This window comes from Andrographis paniculata, unplaced genomic scaffold, assembly GCF_009805555.1.
Source record: "Andrographis paniculata isolate CXL003 unplaced genomic scaffold, ASM980555v1 Contig69END, whole genome shotgun sequence".
Lineage (NCBI taxonomy): Eukaryota > Viridiplantae > Streptophyta > Magnoliopsida > Lamiales > Acanthaceae > Andrographis > Andrographis paniculata.
The window spans coordinates 7,138,323-7,162,659 of NW_026137605.1; the positions used below are offsets into that span (position 1 = coordinate 7,138,323).

The window sequence follows — 24,337 nt, forward strand, 5'->3', positions numbered from 1 at the left end:
ATTCAAATATTTGATTCTTTCGAATTTTATCTGTAACACATATTTGACAAGTGTGACTTTATTTTGTATGTATTCATTTACTTTTATTGTGTATATATTTTATTATGTTATAGATCACGTGTAAAAGTGTATTGCATTACAACATATATACTGTAAAATAATATTTTCTAATTTTGATGAAATGCAATAGTATATGATTATTTGTGTACATGTTATATAAGACATAATTTGCAAGGTATTAGGTTCGATTGGGGGTTTATCCAATGCGTACTTTTGGGTAGCGACCGCAGGTTCCCATATCTTAAAAAAAAAAAAAAAAAAAAGGAAAAATTGTTTGCTTATAAGTTTTATTAACAATATAGGGTATCATTCACTCTGTATTTTTTATCGGATTATTTTTTATATTAAGTATGAAAATTTATGTTTTTAATATAAAAAATATTTTAAGTTGATTTATTAGATTTTTTTGTGAATAAATAAAATATGTATAATATATATTGCATAAAATATAAATATGTTGCAGTTTTTACTCCCTCCGTCGTTTAAATCTATTTTCACTTTCCTTTTTTGGTTGTTATCTAAATTTATTCCCGTTTCAGTTTTTTAGTAAAAAAATACCATTTTTTTTTTATCCAAAAAATTAAAAATTTCTATTTTTACATATTATTTTTAAAACCCGTGCCCGGTCAAATGAGCACACAATTGGATGACGGATGGAGTAATATTTATAAAAAAATTATACTATTATCTAAACCAACAATTTCTAATTAAGTACATTTTTTTCACAAAAATTTTAAAAAAGTTATTATTACACAAATTCAAATTATTATACTAATCATAACAAAATGAACAATGATAAAAGTAAAAATATCTTAAAAATATAATAATAATTATAATAATAATAAAAAAAAAACTAAAACAGTAGAACTAATCATATCACATATTTTAATCATTATTGAATTAAAAAATATTGTGAATATTCTACTTTTTTCTCATAAAGTGTGTATTTTTTCTAGTTTTGCCTATTTGATACAATTTATTTTTTTTTAAAAAAATATAATTATATATTTTAAATTTTATAATTTATCATTTTTTAAATTTTTATATAATAATTATTTTTACTAATACAATTTTCAATATATTAACATAAAAGAAAGAGGAAGTAATTCATCATTAGCCGAAAGAAGAGTCATCAAGAACCATAGCTTTGTGCCATTTTATTTATTTAATTATTTGATTTGATTTTATTTTATTTTAAAAATTTGTTTGACTTTATTATTGACACCAAAATTTCTCTATAAATAGCTATGCTTCGTCTCTCTGCCCGCCCGCAACAACCATTAATTATTATAACTCATTACATAATTCCTTTCCTCCAAAGCTTCCTCCACCTCCATTAATGGCGGAGCCTTACCAGAAGCGTCCCAGGGATGAATCGGAAGGAGTGAATCACTTTTCCGACTCGAAGCGCCAAAACTCGGTCTCGGAGGGAGAACTTCTGCAGGAGGAGGAACTCTCGTCGCCGTCGTCGTCATCCGCCGTGTTCCAGCAGCAGGATCTCTCCGCCGCCTTCGATTTCGACTTTCTGCCGGCGGAGGAGGTCGAGGAGATCCCCGGAGGCGCCACCGCGGCGGCGTGCAGCTCGTCCGACGAAGACGACGGCGTGAATTCGGTCATGAGGCATCTCCTGGAGGCCTCCGATGATGAATTAGGGCTTCCGAATTGCACCGACGACGAGGCTTTAAACACTGCTGACGTGAGCTGTTCGGAGAATTTTCCGATCGATTTTGGCAACGACGGCCTGTGGGAATTCGAGGACGTCGCCGCCGGTTACTATACCATGCTGCAGTCGGAGCTTTTTATGTAGCGTTCTTTTGGGGGTATAAATGAGAGTTAAGGAAAGTTTGAGGACTGAAGGGGAAAATATGGACTTATTATTGTGATTTATGTTTTGGTCCCCATCTATCTGTTGAAATATGCATTATTACCCCCTTTAGGTTAGGGTTTGTTTTTTTTTGGAATATGAGAAAATATATTCCAATATTGATATTGATTTTTACTTTTTTTTTTTTGTAAAGTTTATTATGATAAATATTTTCATTGGTTATGGTAGATTAGTTTCGGACAAAGAAAATACTACTTGCATCCACCTCTAAGGATTTTATTTACTTTTTACGTATTAATTTTTAAATATTAGTAATTATTATATCAAAACCTAGTAAAAATTAAGAAAAAACTACAAAAATCGTTCTTTTATAATACTAATAAAATGATATTTGTATAAAAATTTATACAAATATAAGTATATTTTTATAATTTAGCACTAGTTTCATTAGGGATTGGATGCTCGGCTCCTCTTGTATCGACGCATTCATACAAAGTGTTATAATACATTATATGTAAATATATATATATATTATAACTCAGTATATATTATATTATAACATAATATATATTGAGATATGTATAAATATAACTTGACAATTCCTATAGCATATACTGGTCTGGTTAAATTAACATCATACTTGCTTGACCAGATCAGATCTAAAGCCTTTTATCATGTATTATTATTTATATATTATCTGCTTTGTATACTCACACTCACAATACTCAGTTGACTGAATCCTAAATCGGAACTAACCTTTAGTTATAGTAGAAATTACTTTAGGACAACTTAAAAATTACTTCTCAATATATATGTATAGTTAATTATACTCCCCCGTCCTAATTGAAATGAGCTCTGTGTAATTTTGTAGTAAATTAAAAAATAATATTCCCTCCGTTCCGCAACAAAGATGATGTTTGTTTTTTGCACGTAGATTTTTAAATATTAGTATTATATTGGATTGTAGTAAAAAAGATAAAAATACCCATATTAGTATTGTGTAATATAAAAGTAATGACATTTGCGTAATATATTGTAAGTTGAAAGGGTATTTATTATGTGAAGTAGGTAGTACACTTACTAAATTAGAAAATAGTAACCTAATTTTGGGATGGACGAAAAAAGAAAATGATAACCTTTCAATTGGACGGAGGGAGTAATATTTTATTAATTTGTGAAAGTGTGTAAGAAGTTTTGATATTTTTGTCATTTAATTTTATGTACTATAAAGTAATTGTATTTGTAATTATATATTTATAATTTAAGTAAAATTAAAATATATTTTGATATTAGTGGATGATTATTATTTTTTTTTAAATAAGAAATTAATACTTTTAAATATGACATATAAAAATGATAAAAATAATATTTTGAATTGCAATGAAAAAAATATATATATTGTTCAACATATACATAGTTATATATATATATATATAAACATATACAAAAGAATCGACGAAAGTATATTGTTAATCTCATGAATAATGTATAACTATTAGATTGGAAATTTCAAATATTTTTTTTTCTTAATAACGCGAGAATTCATAACTGTTACTTTTCGAGATATAAACCTATAGACATTTTGTTATATCAATATTTATTGAATTAAATACTTATCGTTTAATAAAAAGATGTATAGAAATTATATCGGTGTTACACTCCACTTTATAGTTTAATATTTCTTTCATTCGAGATAATTATATTATTTTATTTTTGGGCATGAAGATTAAAGAGTAGTTATATTTTAATATAAAAATAGCATATGTAAAAGTTAAATAAAATGAAAATTTATAAAAGTTTCATTAAAGAATTGATAAAAATATAGTGAGATATGTAAAATAATAATGTTAAATTATTGATTATAATTTATTAAAACACAATTAATAAAATGGTGGGTTGATAAAATTATCTACTAAAAAATAAATTATACATAATTATCCCGAATAGAGAGTACTTATTTTCTAGTATTGCATGTAAAAAAAATAGAAATCCGTCACTTTTACAATTCGAGTGCGGTCTGAGTAAACTTCTGGCAAAATCTAATATCCTGCGAATTAGGAATTAGGCCGTCAAAACTAATCACATTATATAAATCATATGCAACAGAAAATATATTTAGCAAATGGAATATATTACATACATACAAATCACACCAAAATATGCAAATGGATCTAATCTTCTCAAATTAAATAATGAAATTATGATTATTATTATTATTATTGTAAGCAATACACTAAGCACGTATTTATTACTTTTATTTAGGAAATTATAATACTTCTTCCTTCGATAACGAATTATTTATTTTTTTCATTTTAGTTTGTCCTATAACAAAGTATTAATTTTTTTTTTCTAGTACATGTATTATCTATCTAATATTACAAATTCCCTTACAATTTTTAATATATTACACAAATATCATTACATTTATATCACACAATACTAATAAGATCATTTTAGTTATTTCTAATTTATTTATACTTATATTTCAATATAATATTAATATTTTTAAAATTTTGTGCAAAAAACAAATGAATATATAGGCGAATAGAGTATTAGTTTTAATTATATTTTCATAAACTAATGCGGGAGAGAATGAGTTGCCTTTTTGGAAGCAAATAATAATAAATACCTACTGTCGTGGGCATCTTCATCTTTATTCCTTTTTATTTTATTTATTTATTTATTTATTTATTTATTTTTGGGCAATCTTATCTAATGTCGGAAAAATAAATATATTCCCATATATTAAGCATCTCTTTTTTGCATAGACTGTTTTGTGATTCTTTGAGCACTTCTCTTTTACCTTTTTTTTTTTTTTTTTTTTAAAAAAAAAATAAATAAATTTTGAATTGTCCATTAAAAATATCTTAAAAGTATTTTTTTTTAGTTTTTATATAATTCATAATTTTACGGTCACGGATCTATTCTCACACATTCAAAAGGGAGTATTAGAAATCGTTGTAGGTTTTGGATGTGTATATATACTCTCACTGTACATAAATTATTGGTATTATTGTGTGTCTGAAATAGGGCAGTGGTCTGACCAATTTCATTATCGAGTCTACCGTAGAAGATGATGAGCACGATGATATTATACTGTGTTTGTTCGGGGGTTTGGATTTTGAGTTGAGATTTGAATAGTAAAAAATTTAAATTTGAATAATTATATGATGTGATATAAAAGGTGTTGATGTAATATTTTGGATGTAAAATTGATTTTTAGTATAATATAAAAAATAAAAAATACGTATTTGATTTGATATTTTTGGAAGAAAAAAAGTGAATTGAATAGTATAATTAAAATCCAATCCCCAAACAAACACACTATAAAATCTCAATCACATCACGTAAGCCATCTTCATGACAATCCCTGTTATCTTATTATCCGATTTTTGAGTGAGCCTAAATAAATTTTGATCCGCTGTGATAGCAAACTATGTCCGCACATATTAGAATATAATATTGAAATTATTTATTTAAGTTATCAGATTTTTTACATATTTATAGTGATATCGTCTAAAGAAATAAATAAAATCTTACAAATTTTTTAAATAAAACAAATATCATAAATATAATATATATTTTTTAAATACTCCATCCGTTCTAATATAATAGTCTTGTTTACTATTTTTGTCCGTCCCAAAACGATAGTCTTATTTTCATAAATAATCATATCATAATAAAACTATACTTATTTTTTCATTATTATTACATAATTGCCACTATATTTTACACTAATACACTCACAAGGACAAGACTTGCTTGTCATCAAAATATAACATTGATTATAAAGAGATTTTGTCTCGTCGCACGATGTATGTTTGTTTGTTTTTTTTCATTGTAATAATCCGGAAATGATTTTTCTTATAGTGGAATGTTAAGAGTGTTTTTCTACACAATAGTATATCTAAGGATGTTTATAAGGCAGTGCCTTTTAAGATTTGCACCTATTTTATTGTTCATGTAATAATTTTAAAAGTGTTTGTTTAGAAATTTTGATTTGAATAATAAAATTTTGAATTAAAATAATTATTTAGTGTATTATAAATAAAAATTGAATTATATTTTGAATTTAAAATTAATTTTTAATGTAATAGCGGACCAAAATAAACAATGCCATAAACATACATCCAAAAAAGATAAAATAAAATAAAATAAATTATTGACCATAATCTTTTTTAATGTTCTTCCATTTAATCTATTTACGTGGATAATATTATAATAACTATAATATATCATAATTTATTTTGATTTATTAAATATGTACATTAATTATAATATAATTAGTTTATTAATTAAAAATAGTTAGTATAAGTTAATTTAATTACATATTAGGCAAAATAAATAAATAAAATGATAGACTTTTTAGGTGGGGCCCACGTCGTAAGAATGGCAATCCTAATAATGCTAGCAATAGCTCATGCCATGTACACTTATATTGGATCACCGACGTAAGTTGCTTTGTCTTGTTAAAGCATTTCAAATGGGCCTATAATATAATACTATTGGGCCTTAATGGGCTCAAAATAAGATAAAAATTTTCATATCAGAGCCAGGTTTCGATCCTGGACCTGTGGGTTATGGGCCCACCACGCTTCCGCTGCGCCACTCTGATTTTTGTTATTAATTGTTTATTTATAAAGTAAATAAATGTTTAGAAAAGAAGCATTCGGTTTTATTATAACATTTTTATTTTGTTATTTATTAGAGATTTTCAGACAAACAGAGCCTTGAGAAGGAAACCCATCTGTTCAAACAACGGGCTCTCGCAAACTTGAATCGAACCCCCTAGGGATGAATCAGTGAAAAAAAGTAACGAAACTTATGCTTTTCCTGCAATCAATCGGTATCGAAATCCTTCTGACGGTGGATTAGTGTGACGTACAGCTCAATCTTGGTCTAGATTCTCCTTGCCGTTTCAATCGCGTATGCCGGGAGTATTACCTTTTTGTCGAATCATAAATCTGGGGAGTTAAAAGAAAACAGTGGAGTGGTTGGAAATCTGTTAGTTCGGAGTGGATTTCTGGAAATAGGTTTTACGATTTTGGGGAATTTGAGGAGAAAAGGATGAGCGGCGGGCAGAAGAAGAGGAATTTTCAGATAGAGGCGTTTAAGCACAAAGTGGTTGTGGATCCCAAGTATGCAGAGAAGACTTGGAAGGTTCTGGAACATGCAATTCATGAGATTTACAATCACAACGCTAGTGGACTCAGCTTTGAAGAGCTATACAGGTTTTCCATTTTGGCTTTTTTTTCTTAATTTGGATTTGTATGGAATTATAGCTGCAGGATTGATATGTGTAGCTAGCTAGCTATCTCTTGTGCAAGTATGATATGGCTATTTGATGATTTTTCCATGAAAACTAGTTGAAGTAACTTGGATTTAATTATAGTGTCAGGTGAGTGAGTGGCATATAGCTATGTGGAATTCTGATTTTATCTGAGCTTGTTGGTTTTTGCATATAGGTTTCATTGCTGATTAATTGTTTACTCAGCAGTTCTGAATTGATAATTCTTATGTTTTGAGTTCTATTGATCATAGGAATTTGATCTATAAAGTTGCATTTATTCTAAAGGGTAGCATCTTTTGTTATCCATAGGCGATTACTATGTTGAACTTTAATTTTTCTACTAGAGCAAGAGCTTACAGAAGTACCAACAGTTTGGTATCTTTCTTCATCATGCGAACTTTGTTGCGTGGATTTGGTAGACAGGAGACCTACTCATTTTAATTAGTTTGATCACTGGCGACATAATTAGATGAATTTAATGACCTACAGCGATTTTCGCACAATGATACAGAATATATATATATATGTATATTTATGTCTTTCATTTTTGCTTTCAACATCTTATAGATATTCAATGCAACTTTATTCCCCTGCAAGGATAATCGTGTGGAAAAGAATTAGGACACAAAATATAGGTAGGTGTCATAAATAAAATGATTTGGTAACTATCGGGAGCTGTCTTTTTCTGCATTTATAATTGAAAGGCAATACAAATTCTGGTATTTTGAATATTCTAAGTTTTAAGTATTTTAAGTTCTTCGTATGATCACAACAAACTTTCTTAGTTACAGTGGACTAGTAATCATGCTGTTGAGTCCCTTTCAGCATCATTCACGTGTTGATTTCTGAAGTGTGAGCTCCATTATTTGATCAACTGAAGTATATTTGTCTTTTTCCTGTTATAAATGACCAGTCGGTTTGGTTTTTATAATTCATATTTACTGAGAAAACTATAGACTTCATCAGAAATCTAAACAAAAACAAGTTTCTAGAGTTCTTCATCTCAACCCTGAAGGCCAAAGTTAAAAACGAAAAACAAAAAAAAGTTGCACAATAGCACAAAAAAGTTGAATAATGATGCGATGATTTTCTAAGTATACGCCAGTACTTGGGGCATCATAGCGTTGAATTTTCCTATCTTACTCGAACAGTTACATATTTCTAGAAGCTAACTCATTGAACTGATGTCATATGCAAGGTATTCTAGTAGTTTAGCGCACAACTTCTTTCGATACAACTCACTATTATGTGCCTGAAAAATCATTAGAGTATACCATTCTTCAAGAAATTATTCATTGTGCATTTCCTTCTGACATATCTTATAATTTCATCATAGAATTCTACAGAAAAGCACAATGGTACTAGACTATTACAATTTTGGTGGAATAGCCATTTCTGTTTTGGAGCCATTTCTGTTTTGGAGCCATTTAAATACTTAACACATAAATATTTCCTTTAAACATAGATTGGAGGCATATAATGTTATGACTATATAAAAAGGATGCGTAAATAGCTTACCTGCTGCACTGAAAACATTTCTCTGAAATGACTTGATATGCCATGTTGTATGTAATTTATCCAGTAATCATCTCTTCTAATATTGATTTTAAAACTTTTGAAGTAGGTCTTTCTTCATCCTTTTTTGAGAAATATGATAAAAAATAAAACAAAATAAAGAGGTCTTCTTATGAGTGTAATTAATCCAATTCTCAAACACCAATACCATTCTAAACATCAATTTCTTGGTATCCCATGAGTTTCTTCTTGCAATCTTTATAGATTAACTACCACTAGCAAACATGAATGAGAAAAAGCTTCTTTTTTGGATGTTGTGATCATTTTTCTTTTTAACTTTTTTGCTTATTTCATCTGGTATATTTTGACTGATGCTCATCCTCAGTGGTTGATTGATGAGTTTACTGGAATGTTGCACAAAAAATGTGATAATAATTACTTCACTTTTAAGTGGCAAATTATTTCTCACTGAAACATATATATCTTTTATCATATCAAGGCAACATGAATTCATTTGGAAGGTAATATTAGATTGGCCTTGTTGCTTCATCCAGCAATCATGTGAATCTAACTGCTTGAATCGTTGTACATTTTTCTTTGCTGCAAACCCATAAATGCGGTTATGATTAGAGGCAAGTGCGACTATTTGATTTTCTCTTTCTTTGTGATAGTATTTACAAACTACATGGTTTCATATGCGCCATCTATTAACTTGATGGGAATATTAATATTATCTTATAATGGTTATGGTCTATCTCTGAATCTCGTTGAGTCGTGCTTTTACTGTTTAAGAGTAGTTTCAACTAAAGTTAGATTGGGTTAGGAATACGAATTACGAGTATGATCTTCTCCCTAATGAGTTTTATCTAGATGAATCCATTCTGATTTTTTTTGTTTTCCTGTGGATCTAGAAATGCATACAACATGGTATTGCATAAATTTGGGGAGAAGCTTTATTCGGGGCTTGTGTCAACAATGACCTTCCATCTTCAGTCGATGGCTAGGTGCATAGAGGCCGCCCACGGGGGGTCATTCCTAGAAGAGCTTAATGCTAACTGGAGTGATCATAATAAAGCACTGCAGATGATCCGGGACATACTTATGTACATGGACCGAACATTTATCCCCAGCACCCACAAAACTCCCGTTCACGAGCTTGGACTAAATCTTTGGAGGGACAATGTTATTCGCTCAGACAAGATCCGGACGAGGCTTCTGAACACACTTCTTGAGTTGATACTCAAGGAGCGCGGTGGTGAAGTTATCAATAGAGGGTTGATGAGAAGCATAATCAAAATGCTAATGGATTTGGGATCGTTGGTGTACCAGGAAGATTTTGAGAAGCCATTTCTCGACGTTTCAGCTGATTTCTACAGAGCTGAATCTCAGGAGTTTATCGAGTGCTGTGATTGTGGCGAGTACTTGAAGAAAGCTGAAAAGCGCCTTAATGAAGAAATCGAGAGGGTGTCTCACTACTTGGATGCTAAGAGTGAGGTGATGATAACTTATGTTGTCGAGAAAGAGATGATAGCTAGCCACATGCTTAGGCTCGTACATATGGAGAATTCGGGGTTGGTCAAGATGCTTCTTGACGATAAGTTTGAAGACTTGGGAAGGATGTACAGCTTATTTCGAAGAGTCCCTAATGGTCTCTTGACGATTAGAGATGTAATGACGGCTCACATCAGGGATACGGGCAAACAGCTCGTTACAGACACTGAGAAATCGAAAAATCCGGTGGAGTTTGTCGATGCCCTGCTCGAGACAAGAGATAAGTATGACAAAATCATAAGCTCGGCATTCGGCAACGACAAGACCTTCCAGAACGCCTTGAATTCTTCTTTCGAGTACTTTATCAACTTGAATCCTCGCTCTCCCGAGTTCATATCATTATTCGTTGACGACAAACTGCGGAAAGGACTTAAGGGAGTGAAAGAAGAGGACATCGAGACGATTCTTGATAAGGTAATGATGTTGTTCCGATACCTCCAAGAGAAAGACGTGTTCGAGAAATACTACAAACAGCATTTGGCGAAGCGGCTCTTGTCTGGAAAAACGGTGTCTGATGACGCAGAGAGAAGCCTAATCGTGAAACTGAAAACCGAATGCGGATATCAGTTCACTTCCAAGTTAGAAGGAATGTTTACAGACATGAAGACCTCTCAAGACACAATGCAAGGATTCTACGCAGCCTACGGCGCGGAGCTTTCAAGCGGCCCAACATTGGTTGTCCAGGTCTTGACAACTGGATCATGGCCGACGCAGTCGAACGTTACTTGCAACTTGCCGTCTGAAATGTTGGCCCTGTGCGAGAAGTTCCGGTCGTACTACCTCGGGACCCACACCGGTCGGAGATTGTCGTGGCAGACGAATATGGGCACAGCTGATCTGAGAGCAATGTTCGGGAACGGGCAAAAGTATGAGCTGAACGTGTCGACTTATCAGATGTGTGTCCTAATGCTGTTCAACAATTCCGACAATCTAAACTATAAGGAGATTGAGCAGGCCACCGAGATCCCGTCCGCTGACCTAAAGAGATGCCTGCAGTCCTTAGCCTGCGTAAAAGGTAAAAACGTGCTGCGGAAAGAACCGATGAGCAAGGATATTGGAGAGGACGACGTGTTTACCATCAACGACAAGTTTACCAGCAAGCTCCGGAAGGTGAAGATTGGGACGGTGGTGGCGCAGAAGGAGTCGGAGCCTGAAAAGCAGGAGACGAGGCAGAGGGTGGAGGAGGATCGGAAGCCCCAGATCGAGGCAGCCGTGGTGAGAATTATGAAGTCGAGGAAGGTTCTTGATCATAACAATATCATTGCTGAGGTTACCAAGCAGTTGCAGTCGAGGTTTCTGGCGAATCCCGGGGAGATTAAGAAGCGGATCGAGTCCCTCATCGAACGAGATTTTCTGGAAAGGGATAACTCAGATAGACGATTATACAGATATCTGGCTTGATGGAAACAAAAAAGTGATGTTACCTGTTTTCTCAGGATGCTCTTTTTCAGTTGGAATGTGTAATTTATCATGACTTTTAGAAGACAGCCGATTTGTTTCCTGCCAATATGCATTTGTTTTCATTCATCTTTCATCTGTTCAACATGCATTATAACAGTGCTTCTTGGATTGATGGACATATTCATGGAAGATAATGATCTATAGTTAACCATTCTAGCCCGAAAACAAGAACACCACACAGATGATCAAATAGCTCGACGGACCATACAGTTTGGGACAACAAAATTACGAAACTGCAAAGTTTCTCTAAGTCTTACTATTTGGATTCTGCATTTTCCTAAAAAAAAAAAAAATACATTTTATCCTCTCAGAGAACATCTTATCAAATATTATTTTTATATTAAAATCAAACCAAATTTTTTCCGAACTCATCGAAAGAAGCACACCCTAAGTTTCTGGGCGAAGGATGAGATGTTGTATGTCGGAGAATTTCTTGACGTCGTGACCCCACAACCTGCATATCCACACCAACGGCACCAGTTGAACCGTAACCATGTTAGTATATTTCCTAACAAATCAGAACATTGCATTGCATCCATCGACTAAATGTATAAAAGAGACGGTGAATAAACCGACCAGCATTCAATTCCAACAGCATTAGCCCCCGCCTTGTCAGTCTTCGCATCATCTCCGACATGAACAGCTCTGCCGGCGTCTATGGAGATCTGCTCTACATATTTTCAAAGATGTCACACACCATGAAATAAACACGAGACATTTCGTGTACCAAGACTAGTCTTCTTTTAGTAAATATATGAACTACACAACTATGCAGAATATAGCATGATTTAGAGGATGAATATGTAAGAGATTGGTATTTTAAACCTTATCTAACGCGGCTTTAAAAATCTTCTCATCAGGTTTTTCATACCCAATCTCTGATGATATGATGGCAGCATCGAACCTAAAACAAAATACATAATGTAAAAGGAATGTTGGTCTGTGCCTTGAATGACTCTCGGCTGCATCCACTCGTCGGAATAGGTAAGTTCAACACTATTTACATTCAATATAGTTGTAATTCCTACAAATAGTCTTTAAGCAAATACGGAAACTTATGCAAAGAATAAAGACATCGATGCTCACAGATCTAATACGTTTAGGTCCTTCAGTAGCTTCCTCAAGCGGGAGTCAAAGTTGGATACCACGGCTAGTTTGACTGTACCACGTCCACCATTGAGTCGATATATAAATAGTGAATAAAGCAATGCAAATGTAAATGTAAATGTAAATATAAAAAATGCTGATGTAAAAGAATCGGAATGTTACTAAGTGAAGACCTCCAGCATCTTTAAGACACAGCATTGATTCATAAGCGCCTTCTGGAAGATGCCACGCATCACCATTGGCATAGTACTGATTAAAACAAACGATTTCATTAGGTAACAGAAATGGAAATTTATGAGTTCACACATCATTTTTCACAGGGATAAAAAACACAACAATCTCGTTACGGCAGACTATAAAAGAAGTGCAATGGACCCAAGAATATGACCTCATACACTTCTTCAAAATAAGTCGGGTCGTCACAACCGGTGGCTTCAGAAACAACAAGTTTCCAAAATGGGCGTCCATCACCCTGTTGATTCATCGACAATTCTAGATCAATAAAAAATAATTTTTTTACATGAAAGCCGTGTAGAGTTCATGACACATTTATCCTATTCGTATGCAGACGATAAACTTGACAAACTCACTATCCTTCTTTGTTAATAATGAATTACAACCAAAAATCGCTCTACTTGTAGTTACAAATTCTACTCAGGTGATCAAATCACGATACGTTCTCGAAAGAACTCCCAAGAACTTATTATTTATCTCTATAAGTTACTGCTATATTGCATCTAGTAAAATATAACCATACAGAAGCAGTCACATTTTTAAAGCCAATTGCCACTTTCAACTTAACCCTTAGAATATTTCATCGTCTTCCTAAAAACAGCTTACCAAAGACCAATCTCAAATGTTATTTTTCGACACAAACCTAAAATCCATCATTCTTCAAGGCTATGTCACTTCCCTATTTACCTTCGTAAATTGATATGTGCGTGAATGTGTTTTGTGTGTTTTATGCGTCTTGCAGGTGTAAGCAATGTTTGAAACCTGGTATCGGAGCTTTTGAGGCCATGGAGCTGAGAAGGCTCTTTTGAAACCTTGTTTTATTTCTGCTGCACTACATTGAAGACCTGTAGTTGACATCATCACAAGATATTGAAATTGGATCAGGATTCGCAACCACAGCACTTATAATGAACAGAATCAAGGGGAAAACACATTATCAATACAAACAACGAGTGAATTTCAATCACGAGCTGAATTCACCATATTTCTTGCCAATAGCTAAGTAGGTCTCTTCCACCGGCTTCACCAATTGCAGGAGGGTTCCCCCAGCGTCTAACAACAATCCATCGTACATTCGCTTCAATTTCCCTTCTTTACCTTGCCAAAGATAAACGAAACTCAAATCAGCGCAAATTTGCACGCAGAGCAAAAAAATTAAACGAAAGGAGTAACACAGAGCAGGAGTGAAACGATCACAATCGGCGGTAGCCGTGACAGTAGCACACCATATCCGATTTTCAATTCCTTAAACCTGTATGAAATCCGGCAACGGAAGGAAACGAAGAACATCTCATGGGAATCAACTTCGCGAAAGGATTAAACGCCCTGAAAATAGAGGTCTCCATTAATTTCCAGGCGACGAACACAGAGAAGAATTCAGCAGCTGACTGCTGCAAAAACCTTCACTACCGAACTCAAAATAAAGCTCTGTATGTTCATTTTATTTACCAATTTATCGATCTGATCTTATATAGTTCACATTTCGCCTTTTTAATTATTTTTAAATCCAATTTTATACTTAATATAGTTACATAATTTATTTATTTATTTATTTTTATAATGTTGAAATCCGCACACGTTCGAAAGTGTGGGTAAATTCAAATGCTCCTAAACTATGTACTATATGTTTTTACATACAATTTTTGTATCATCTTCAATTCACAAACTAAATTTATACTTTTATAGCTTTTTTAAAAAATGAAGGTTAGACAATATTTTTATTTCAATCACAATACTAATATTATTCAAATATTTTATTTTTATATATTCCTTCAATCATAAAACATTTTTTTTTTCATTTTAGTATGTTTTAAAAATAATAATACTCTTTCAAAAAATAATTATATCACTTTAAAATTATTTATATTTTTTTATAATTATCACACAAATATTCTCACAAGAATATTTTAATATTTTATTGTATATTTTATACCTACTTTCAATTAATATAATTATTTTTTAAATTTGTGTACAACCCCGGCAAGACTATTACTTCAGAACAATGTGAATATTATTTTAAACATTTTTTCTATATTTATAATTTACGTTAGTTTTAAAGAAATTTTAAAAAATATGAAATAAATTAAAAAACCAAAATTTACATTTTAATTTTTTTTTTGAAAAAAAATTAAAACAAAAAGGCAATACAGTGTTGTTAAATTGACGTTACACTGTAACAACTCTAAAAATTAAACTAGAATTTGATATGAATTGGAGCAAATCCACGCCAAATTCACCAACCCAAGGACATTAACGAGGCTAAGTTGGAAATGCCCTTAGTATCATTTACACTATCTCCAATTTTAGCAAGTTCGCTGTTCCGATTTTTTTTTTTCACTTACAATTTAATTAAATTTATTTATAAATTATATTTGTATGGATAGTATTAAGTAAGATAATTTAGAAATTAGATGATGTGAAGAGAGATAAGTGAATTTAATCTTGTAAACCCACTTGCATCTAATAAGACGTTTATCCGCCAGTAGAGTCACAATACCACAAGTGTATCAATAGCCTATAGCTCTTCTAATATAGCTTGCTTCCACAAATTGTCAATATTTGCCTCTCAAAAGGACGTGAATTCATGGTGAAACAATATGGCAAAATAGCTGTAATAATCAAGGAGGTGCTTGGGGAGCTGACTTACACGAGTAGATCGGCGGATAATTGCAATAGGGACATCATGACGGGGCTCGGGCACCAGTTTAGGAGGCAGAGGCGAGTCCGTTGAAGGAGATAAGGATGACGGGACTATGCCGAGAGTAGTAGATGTGAGCTCAAGACTTGCAGAAGTAGTAAGAGGTAGAGTGAGAAGAGACATTGAATTTGGACATTGAAGAGAACATTTGATACTCTCAAAATGTGACATAATGAGAGACACGAAGATGTTTAGATATGAGATTCCAACATCAATAACTTTTATACTCTATCCCATAACACAAGAAGCAACACAAAAGAGTATGTGATTCAAGCTTATTGCGTTGGTGAGGTGGGAGAAGGACAAAACAAATAAAACCAAACGAACGAAGAAGGGAGTAATAGAGAAAGAAAACCCATTTATGGTGTAGATGGAATCAAAAGTGACTTTTCTCCAAAAACGATCAAGACAAGAGACTGATAGGAGCACATAAACAGTATTGAGGATGTGACGATACTTGCACTCTACCCGATCATTTTGTTGGGATATATATGGACAAGATTGTTGAATAGTATATTGAGCAAAAAGAAAGCTAAGAAACACAAAGTCATTATACTCTAGGACATTATCAATATGCAATATTTGGATAATACAAGAAAATTGAGTATGTATCATTTTGACAAAAGTGATATAAATTGATGGAAGTTTAGAGCATTGTTTCATAAAGTAAATTCAAATAAAACAAGAAAAATCATCAACAAAATTACAAAATATTTATACTCATTCATAGATCTTACCGGTGAAAGCCTTCAAATATCCAAATGTACCAAAGAAAAATTTATTAGCACTAGAGAAATTTAAAAAAACAAAGGAAAAAACAAACAACTTTCCAAGCTTATATAATACATACAGTCAAAGGACTCAAGATTCACAGGACTTAAGATAGTTTTATTGACGAGAGATTTGAGTTTGTTCGGAGATGCATGTTTTAAGCGAAGATGCCACTGATATCTAGAAGGAGAGGGGGAAACCGCAGCTTAAAAGGGCGAAGAAAGGGAATTTGAAGTTAACTGAGTTTAAATAATCGACTAGTTTTGCGTCCCGTCTCAACAAGTTAATCCCTTTGTGAATCATGAACTTGCACATTAGAAGATGAAAAGATAATCTCTATTCAACCAATTCACCAAACCAAATAAAATTTAAGGCTAATTGAGAAATGTAATCAATGCTAGTAAATATAAGAATGAAGTCAAAATGTTACCAAACTTGAGTTATATGCATATGTGAGTCATTGACAATGTGTATAGGATGATGTAAGGTTGTATCGGGAATAGAGGGATACATAAATTTAGAATTAAAAGTCTTATAATTACAACAAACACAATCAAAATACTAATGTGTATTATCTATAAACGTATAGAGATTAGAATTGACAGAAAGAACATGATGATGTGCGAAAAAAAAAAAAGTAAAAAATACTAGTATGATACTATGTTGGATTTGGGAAAAAAAATTATTTTTTTATTTTAAAAATTAGCATATATATATAAATATAGGGTCTGTTTATTTACACAAATTTCTCTAAATTTTACTATTTGGACTCTGTGTTTCTGAAAAAAAAAAAATTATTTTCTTACAAAACATTTCATTAAATATTATTTTAATATCAAATTCAAATAAAATTTTTCCAAACTCAACTACACGAAACATGGTCAATATTAGTACATAGAATAGTATAAATAATATAAACTATAAATTATTTATAAATGAAATTATCTTTATATTTTTATATTCTAATTTTTAGTTAATACTTATCTTATCAATTTTGTCACATATGATCATTATTTTTTTTTGTCCTATAATATATAATTTTTTAAAAAAATATTTTTAGTAAATTTATTCATCTTAAGGGGAGGGTTAGCATACATAAAATATAAAAACAACACATGCATTTATTACATATTATGTCATGTGCTAAAATCAATTGTTGTATACGTTGTGTTAGACTATATTATATTTTGTTAATTTATGTATTGTATTTGTATTATATTAACGCATAGTGTATTGTCTGTGGTAATACTGTGTATTGTCGGTTAGTACACGATGTGCAATTAAGTAATTGCTGAGTTTTATATTCAACAGTGTAGCCGTCGCCTTCATCTAAAATACAGCTAATAAATATAAATCAATTTAATTGATTTTTTACTTATTAAATTTTTTCAATTTTTATATATCTCCTTAATAAATAAATATTTTTATATACATTTAAAATTTCTTATTTTTTTAATAAAATAGTTTAAGTTAATATAAGTAAATAAATAATTTACATTATATAAAATTTTATTATCTACAAAATAATATACATATTGTATTATTAAGAAATAATACCTGAAATATTTAAACATATTGAATTTCTTTTAATTATATGTTAATTCATATTTTTATAATACTAACAATAATATTCATATAAAAAATAATATCAAAACTGTTTCTATAACAAATGAATCATTTGTTGGGAGAGAGAAGGGGTATTTGTTAATTTATTTTATGTTTAATGATATTTATAATTAATTATGATAATATAATTATATTATATTTAAATTATCGGTAAAAATATTGAATATTATTTGTAAATTTTAAAAAGTATATAAAATAAATATATAAAGAATATTTTTTTATTCTAAAAAATAAATGGTATTAAATCGGTAAAAATATTGAATATTATTTGTAAATTTTAAAAATATATAAAATAAATATATAAAGAATATTTTTTTGGTCGTATGATTAAAAATAAGTTAAATTATGTAAAAATAAAATTATGAATTAAAAGATGACTTTAAACGAAATAGGGTAGCATACTAACCTTAATTTTATCTTTTTTCTAAAAAAAATTATCAAATCAAAATATATGCTACATATTTTACTGTTTACATTTTATTATTAGAAAAAAATTATCAAATCAAAATATATGCTACATATTTTACTGTTTACATTTTATTAAAAAATAACGTAGCATTACACTAATATTTATTTATATTAAACAAAATAATTATTTTAATTTAAAATTTTAACTATACGAGGCCTTGTTCGAAACCTCGGTTGCTCTGGCGCCGACGATCTCGACAGCCTTGCGGTTCATGCATCCCGACAGAACATTCCATCGCGGTTTAAACGAGCCAATCTTCCGCTGCCGAGGAGGTCGGGAAGATTTCACATCCTCGGATTCGGACATGACCGAGAAGTCGGAGCTGGGCGCATATCCGTTTCTTGGCGACAAGCTCTCGATTTCGAATAGGTCTGAACTCGCGCAGCTGTCGCTGTCTGCCATGGACGAGGAACGGCTACTTCTACCGTCTTGTCCGGTCCCAGCTCCAATAAAAGAGTTCGAAAACATCGACTGATTTCCCGCCTTCGGATTAAAACCCGGGAAGCTGAAATCAACGTCGTTATTTTGGTGTCCCTGCCCCGATTTACCGTTACCGGTACCGTTGCGGCTGCTGCTGCCGGAGTTCTTGTCTCGGCAGGAACTGCCGCAGCCGAAGCGTGCAAGAAAATGGATCATTTTGGTACTCCTAGGTTGTTTTTGTAATAAAGCGGCTTGGCTGTTCCATGTCGACTCGGAATGAACGCTCGGTGTCGCAATGTCTACCGGATTGCGCTCGCAGTCTCTTTTTAGGTCGGGATCATAATTCTCGTCGAAATATTTCTCCGTTTGGACAACATCGATTTCTGACGTGTCCAGTGGGATCGAAACGGAGGTGCCGGTGCTGCCGTTAAGTCTTAGGACAAAGTTTTCCTCGGCGCCATTCAAATACGCCGCGAATGAAGGATCCCGGAGAATCGTCGTGCTCGTGTAAGGCGGGTTGGACGATGAAGCCAATGTAATAAGAGGCGAGGACATTTTTAGGGCTTCCGAATGTGTCCGAGGATTAGGAGGTTTTAAGGAATGCGCAAGTATAGTTAGAGTTTATAATAGAGTAAAGATTCACTACATATTATTATTTATTTGGTTTCCGTACGGATTGATTTTCGAATGGTATGAGAGCGGAGCACGTTGTTGTTGGGAGTCGTCGGCACGTGACACTGTGTGCTGCTATTACATGAAAGATTAAGTTTTGTCTTGATGAGAATGTAATGTGGCTTCACCTAATACACATAACACAACACAATCTAATTAATGTTGTTTTCTGCTTTTTCTTGACAACGAATGAAAATACTGCTCCTGGAAAGCAAACCCCTTTTGCTCTTTGTCTGCTTCTTTTAAGGGTCTCTTGGTTTATTTCTCAAACTTTTCAAATTTCTTAATATTCATTATATTTTTTTTTATATATAAAATCAAATACTTATTTTTTATTTTTTATATTATATTAAAAATTAAATTTACGTTCAAACCATCGTATTAATACTTATTTATATCACTGCCATACAATTATTTTAATTTAAATTTTTTACTATTTAAATTTCAGCTTAATATTCAAGTCCCACGCAACCACACCCTTAATTTATTCCTCTACATGGTTGTGTGAGTTTATAAATTAAATTTTAATATTCATATTTAAAATCTTATGAATCGAATTCAAATATAAATATTAAATTTGATTTGAATATAAATTAGGGTGTGTTTGTTCGGGGGTTTGGATTTTGAGTTGAAATTTAAATAGTAAAAATTTTGAACTGTAATAGTTGATGCGAATTAAATAGGGCTTAGATGTAATTTTGTGGATGTAAAATTATTATTATTATTTTTTTATAATATTAAAAATAAAAAATAGATGTTTGATTTAATATTTTTAGGCAACATCAAATAATAAAAATGAATTGACGGTTAGCTTATCAAAGTTCAAAAACTGATTTCGCCACTGTTTAAATATAAATATAAAAGTTTAATATTAAATTTGATAACAATATATATATAGAGAGATACAGAGAGAGTACAAAATATATATAGTATAAATAACTACATTTTTTCAAATTAAATCAATCAAATTAAAGTTATTTATAATATTACTTATAAAGTTTTATGTAAATAAATATATAATATAATTAAAATTAGAAGTAGACAATGATATTTTTATTTTTGTTTGAGAATGGAAATTGAACGGTGTCAATTTGAAAATTTTATAAATAGTAGACGTCTTTGTTTTTTATTTTTATCAAGTTGTCCTAAAATTATTTTTGAAAATTTCAATTATATAAATTTTCGAATATATTAACTTTGAATAAAATTGAACAAGACAAAAAAAAAAAATCAAATTTTGAATCGAATTTTTTGAATGAAATTGCTAAAATTGTATTTTAAAGTTTTGAATAGGTTGAATCAGATCGAATATTTGAAAATTATTTCAAATCGAATACAAGCATCATTTATGATTCAAAACAAATTGAATGATCAAATAGTCTTACAAATATATAATTGTATACAGCCACTTTGATTCGATTCATATACAATTATATTTCTCAATTTTGTTGGATTCGCAATTAAATCGACGACGAGCTTTACATTAAGATATATTAAAAACCAAATATATATTTACTATTAACATGCAAGTAAAATAATTTAATACTAAAAAGTATTTGAAATATTAAACAATAATTCAAAATAATTTGGTGTGGTGCTTCTTTAGACGAGCTTAAAAAAAATTCGATCTGAATTTGGTACGAAAATAATGTTTGATGGGATGTTTTGTGAGAGAAAAAATATATTTTTTTCGAAAAATGTAGAGTCAAATAGTAAAATTTGAAAATTTTTTGCTAAAGACACAGAACCAAATGAGATCAATGAAAACCAAAATAAGATGTGTCCCAGAAATTCTCATCACGTCATTTGGGGCTGTCTGATGCAAAATTTGTCATCGATTCTGGGAGAAGAAAACCACTTTCTAATCAAAGAATTTGGACAAAGGAATAATTCATGTGAGATGATAGGGACATAACATATGTCAAATAGTACGATGATGGTGGAGGATGTGCCCTACCAAAGCTTTGATTCATGCCATAAGACAAAAAAGAATTGCCCAGAAAATAATAATAAAACCATTAAATATTAAAATTATGATATTTCCTTTTCTTTAATTTTCTTGTCTTCTCCAATTTAGTGCAGAGATCAGAAGATTACTGACCACAAGAGCATACATAAAATCCACAGCACTAAGACAGTACCAATAATGTAATAATAATGTTCTGACAGCCATTGTTGTTCCAAATCTTGAAGAATATTATGATGTTCCACATTTTTGCCAGCTAATGTTGTTCTGATAATAAGTATAATGCAACACACAGCACAGCCCAAATACAAATTATCTGTTTGTATGCGATTTTTGTTATTGATCACACAGACAGATTGCTTCGATTGAACGAACAATAATTTTGATGTTGTAATAGCGGTTGTAGATCCAGTTTCGGATATAGAAAACCCTACTTTGGAGATACCAATGTAGACTGAATTTACTATCCTAATCGACACCGCAAATAGGATATGATCAATTCCCTAGCTCACGATGACTCATCTAAAGACTCACAAACCCTACGCACAAATTTGCGCATGCATTCAATGGTTGTGTAATGGTTGTTATTACACTTAGCTTTTGATCATTGGATTTTTTGATATATCATTACAAAATTAAACTAAATTTTTGTAATCTTATCTTTTTAAAGTAAATTTACTATAAAATAATTGTAATAAAAGAACTATAACACAATAACTAATTCAACCGATAGAGAATTAAGAGAAATTTTTATTTGAAAAACCTCTCATGTGAAAAGTGAAAATATGAGACCAAAGTCCATCAAATATCCGCACTACAGGGTGTGTTTGTTTGGGGGATTGGAAATACATTATTCATCTCATTTTTTTTCTTCAAAAATATCAAATCAAACACCTATTTTTATTTTTTATATTATACAGTACTAAAAATCAATTTTACATTCAAAACATCACATCAGCACCTATTTATATCACATCATACAACTATTCAAATTCAAAATTTTTATTATTCAAATTCCAACTCAAAATCCAAACCCCCAAACAAACACACCTATAAAATAGTAATAGCTCTGTACAAGAAATAACAATAACTCTATATAGAATCTTGTTGTCCCATCGAAAAATCTAGTGCTTAAGATGTCATTTGTTTGAAGATCAAGAAATAATACTAACTCTATACTTGTAGAAATATTACATCAAAAAATTCTTGTAGAAATTTTAGATCGATCCGATGGTCGGATGTTCATAAATTGCCACTTTAAGTATTTGTGCTGGAAGAGTTTTAGTGTAGTGTAGGTGTAGCCATCAACAAATATTTAGGATCGACACTTAAAATATATCACTTCAATAAATATTACCAAAAATGCCCTTAATATTTACGATCTCATTGGCACCGTTGGGTCATTTGAGATTTTATAGTAAATTAAAAAATAATAGTATTTTATTAGTTAGTGCAAGTATGTAAGAAGATTTGATATTTTTGACCTTTTCACTTATGTAAAAAAGTAAATGTATATGTAATGGTATATTTGTAATTTAAATAAAAGTTAAAAATATTTTGATATTAGTATATGATTAATTTTATTAAGAAAAAAAATAGATATTTTAAAATGGAACGAAAGGAGTATTTGACATTAATAAGGTGAGCTCCATTCAAATAATTGAGTCAACCATTAATAATATATTATATTATATATATATACTTTCTCCGTCTCAATTCTTCTTCTTTTTTACCGTCTCGCAAAATTAGTCTTATTTTTTAATAAATTAATAATTAACAAACAATAATTTAAATCTTACTTAACTATATTCTATAAATCATTATTTTTTTTTTTCTTTATAGTTTATTTGGTCATACAATTTGAAAGTTGAGTTTGAATTTTGGATAATAAAGTTGTATATTTTGATTAACATAAATAAATATGTATTGATGTTATATTTTTATATATTAAATTAACTTTTAATATAATATAAAAAAAAATATACTCCCTCCATTCTCAGTTATAGTGTATATTTACTTTTAGTGTAGAATTTAAAAAATAATATAATAATAATATTTTAATTGTAGTGAATAATTTAAAATAGTGTAAGGATAATTATTTTTATTTTTTTGGTGTAAAGTCAAATAGGAGTATTTGAAACAAAACAATAGGATCCATAATTACTAAAAAATATTGTATACTGAGACGAATGAAAACGGAAGATGTATACATTTAGGTGAAGTGAAGAGAATATTTATCTGTATTTTTAATTTGAGATTTATTTTATTTTATTTTTATATATTAGCTATATTAGAAGTGTGTTGACAATATAAAAAATAATTTTATGTTAAATTGTTAAATTTTGATAAGTTTGTAAAATATATGTTGATGTTTATATATTGTATATATATATAATAATATTAATTCTAAAGCATATCAAATATTTTTTATTAGAGTGTTTAATTTAATATTTTGGATTAGAATTTATATTTTATTTCTTTCAAAAAGAAAAAAACAAAAATTGCATACTTTTTAGTGTTTAGAATTTTTTTTTATTATTAGGGTAAATTATTTTAGTAAAAATGCATAAATATATTTTATTTATTGTGTGAAACCATTTATATTAATATAAAATTTGCACGAAAAAATCCTTCCAAATTGATATTTGATTCTAAATAAAAATTCAAATTAA

General features: G+C 30.4%; 4 protein-coding genes across 6 annotated transcripts; 2 read left to right on the forward strand and 2 right to left on the reverse strand.

The window, feature by feature from the left end:
• Positions 1–1,335: 1,335 nt before the first annotated feature.
• On the forward strand, positions 1,336–2,001 carry LOC127263816 (uncharacterized). Its single transcript, XM_051293049.1, has one exon. The coding sequence runs from the start codon at positions 1,400–1,402 to the stop codon at positions 1,865–1,867; it is 468 nt and encodes a 155-aa protein (XP_051149006.1). The 5' UTR covers positions 1,336–1,399; the 3' UTR covers positions 1,868–2,001.
• A 4,593-nt stretch (positions 2,002–6,594) lies between these two features.
• LOC127263636 (cullin-3A-like) lies at positions 6,595–11,768 on the forward strand. The gene is made up of 2 exons (XM_051292748.1): positions 6,595–7,116; positions 9,602–11,768. The coding sequence occupies exons 1-2, from the start codon at positions 6,953–6,955 to the stop codon at positions 11,640–11,642; spliced, it is 2,205 nt and encodes a 734-aa protein (XP_051148705.1). The 5' UTR covers positions 6,595–6,952; the 3' UTR covers positions 11,643–11,768.
• LOC127263638 (uncharacterized) lies at positions 11,666–14,487 on the reverse strand. Of its 3 annotated transcripts, none has more exons than XM_051292750.1 (10): positions 14,296–14,487; positions 14,025–14,141; positions 13,806–13,888; positions 13,198–13,281; positions 12,983–13,058; positions 12,789–12,861; positions 12,528–12,606; positions 12,279–12,367; positions 12,089–12,156; positions 11,666–11,741 (listed from the first exon to the last, which is right to left on the reverse strand). In XM_051292750.1, the coding sequence occupies exons 1-9, from the start codon at positions 14,387–14,389 to the stop codon at positions 12,090–12,092; spliced, it is 762 nt and encodes a 253-aa protein (XP_051148707.1). In that variant the 5' UTR covers positions 14,390–14,487; the 3' UTR covers positions 11,666–11,741; position 12,089. The 3 variants fall into 3 exon arrangements, 2 of the variants coding, with proteins under 2 accessions (XP_051148707.1, XP_051148706.1); XM_051292749.1 differs by lacking the exon at positions 11,666–11,741 and adding an exon at positions 11,827–11,979; XR_007841537.1 differs by lacking the exon at positions 11,666–11,741 and having other exon boundaries at positions 12,097–12,156; positions 12,279–12,372.
• Positions 14,488–18,748: 4,261 nt separating this feature from the next.
• On the reverse strand, positions 18,749–19,582 carry LOC127263982 (protein PHYTOCHROME KINASE SUBSTRATE 1-like). The gene has a single exon (XM_051293305.1). The coding sequence runs from the start codon at positions 19,580–19,582 to the stop codon at positions 18,749–18,751; it is 834 nt and encodes a 277-aa protein (XP_051149262.1).
• Positions 19,583–24,337: the final 4,755 nt, after the last annotated feature.

What these genes read in the sequence shown, in the direction of transcription:
- LOC127263816 (XM_051293049.1), top strand. Translation starts at nt 1,400, where the DNA reads ATGGCGGAGCCTTACCAGAAGCGTCCCAGGGATGAATCGGAAGGAGTG.
- LOC127263636 (XM_051292748.1), top strand. Translation starts at nt 6,953, where the DNA reads ATGAGCGGCGGGCAGAAGAAGAGGAATTTTCAGATAGAGGCGTTTAAG. An exon ending in AGCTTTGAAGAGCTATACAG is followed by an intron (nt 7,117 to 9,601) that starts GTTTTCCATTTT and finishes CTGTGGATCTAG; the next exon opens with AAATGCATACAACATGGTAT.
- LOC127263982 (XM_051293305.1), bottom strand. Translation starts at nt 19,582, where the DNA reads ATGTCCTCGCCTCTTATTACATTGGCTTCATCGTCCAACCCGCCTTAC.
- LOC127263638 (XM_051292750.1), bottom strand. Translation starts at nt 14,389, where the DNA reads ATGGAGACCTCTATTTTCAGGGCGTTTAATCCTTTCGCGAAGTTGATT. An exon ending in GACCTAAACGTATTAGATCT is followed by an intron (nt 12,607 to 12,788) that starts GTGAGCATCGAT and finishes ATTTTGTTTTAG; the next exon opens with GTTCGATGCTGCCATCATAT. An exon ending in TTAAAGCCGCGTTAGATAAG is followed by an intron (nt 12,368 to 12,527) that starts GTTTAAAATACC and finishes TATGTAGAGCAG; the next exon opens with ATCTCCATAGACGCCGGCAG.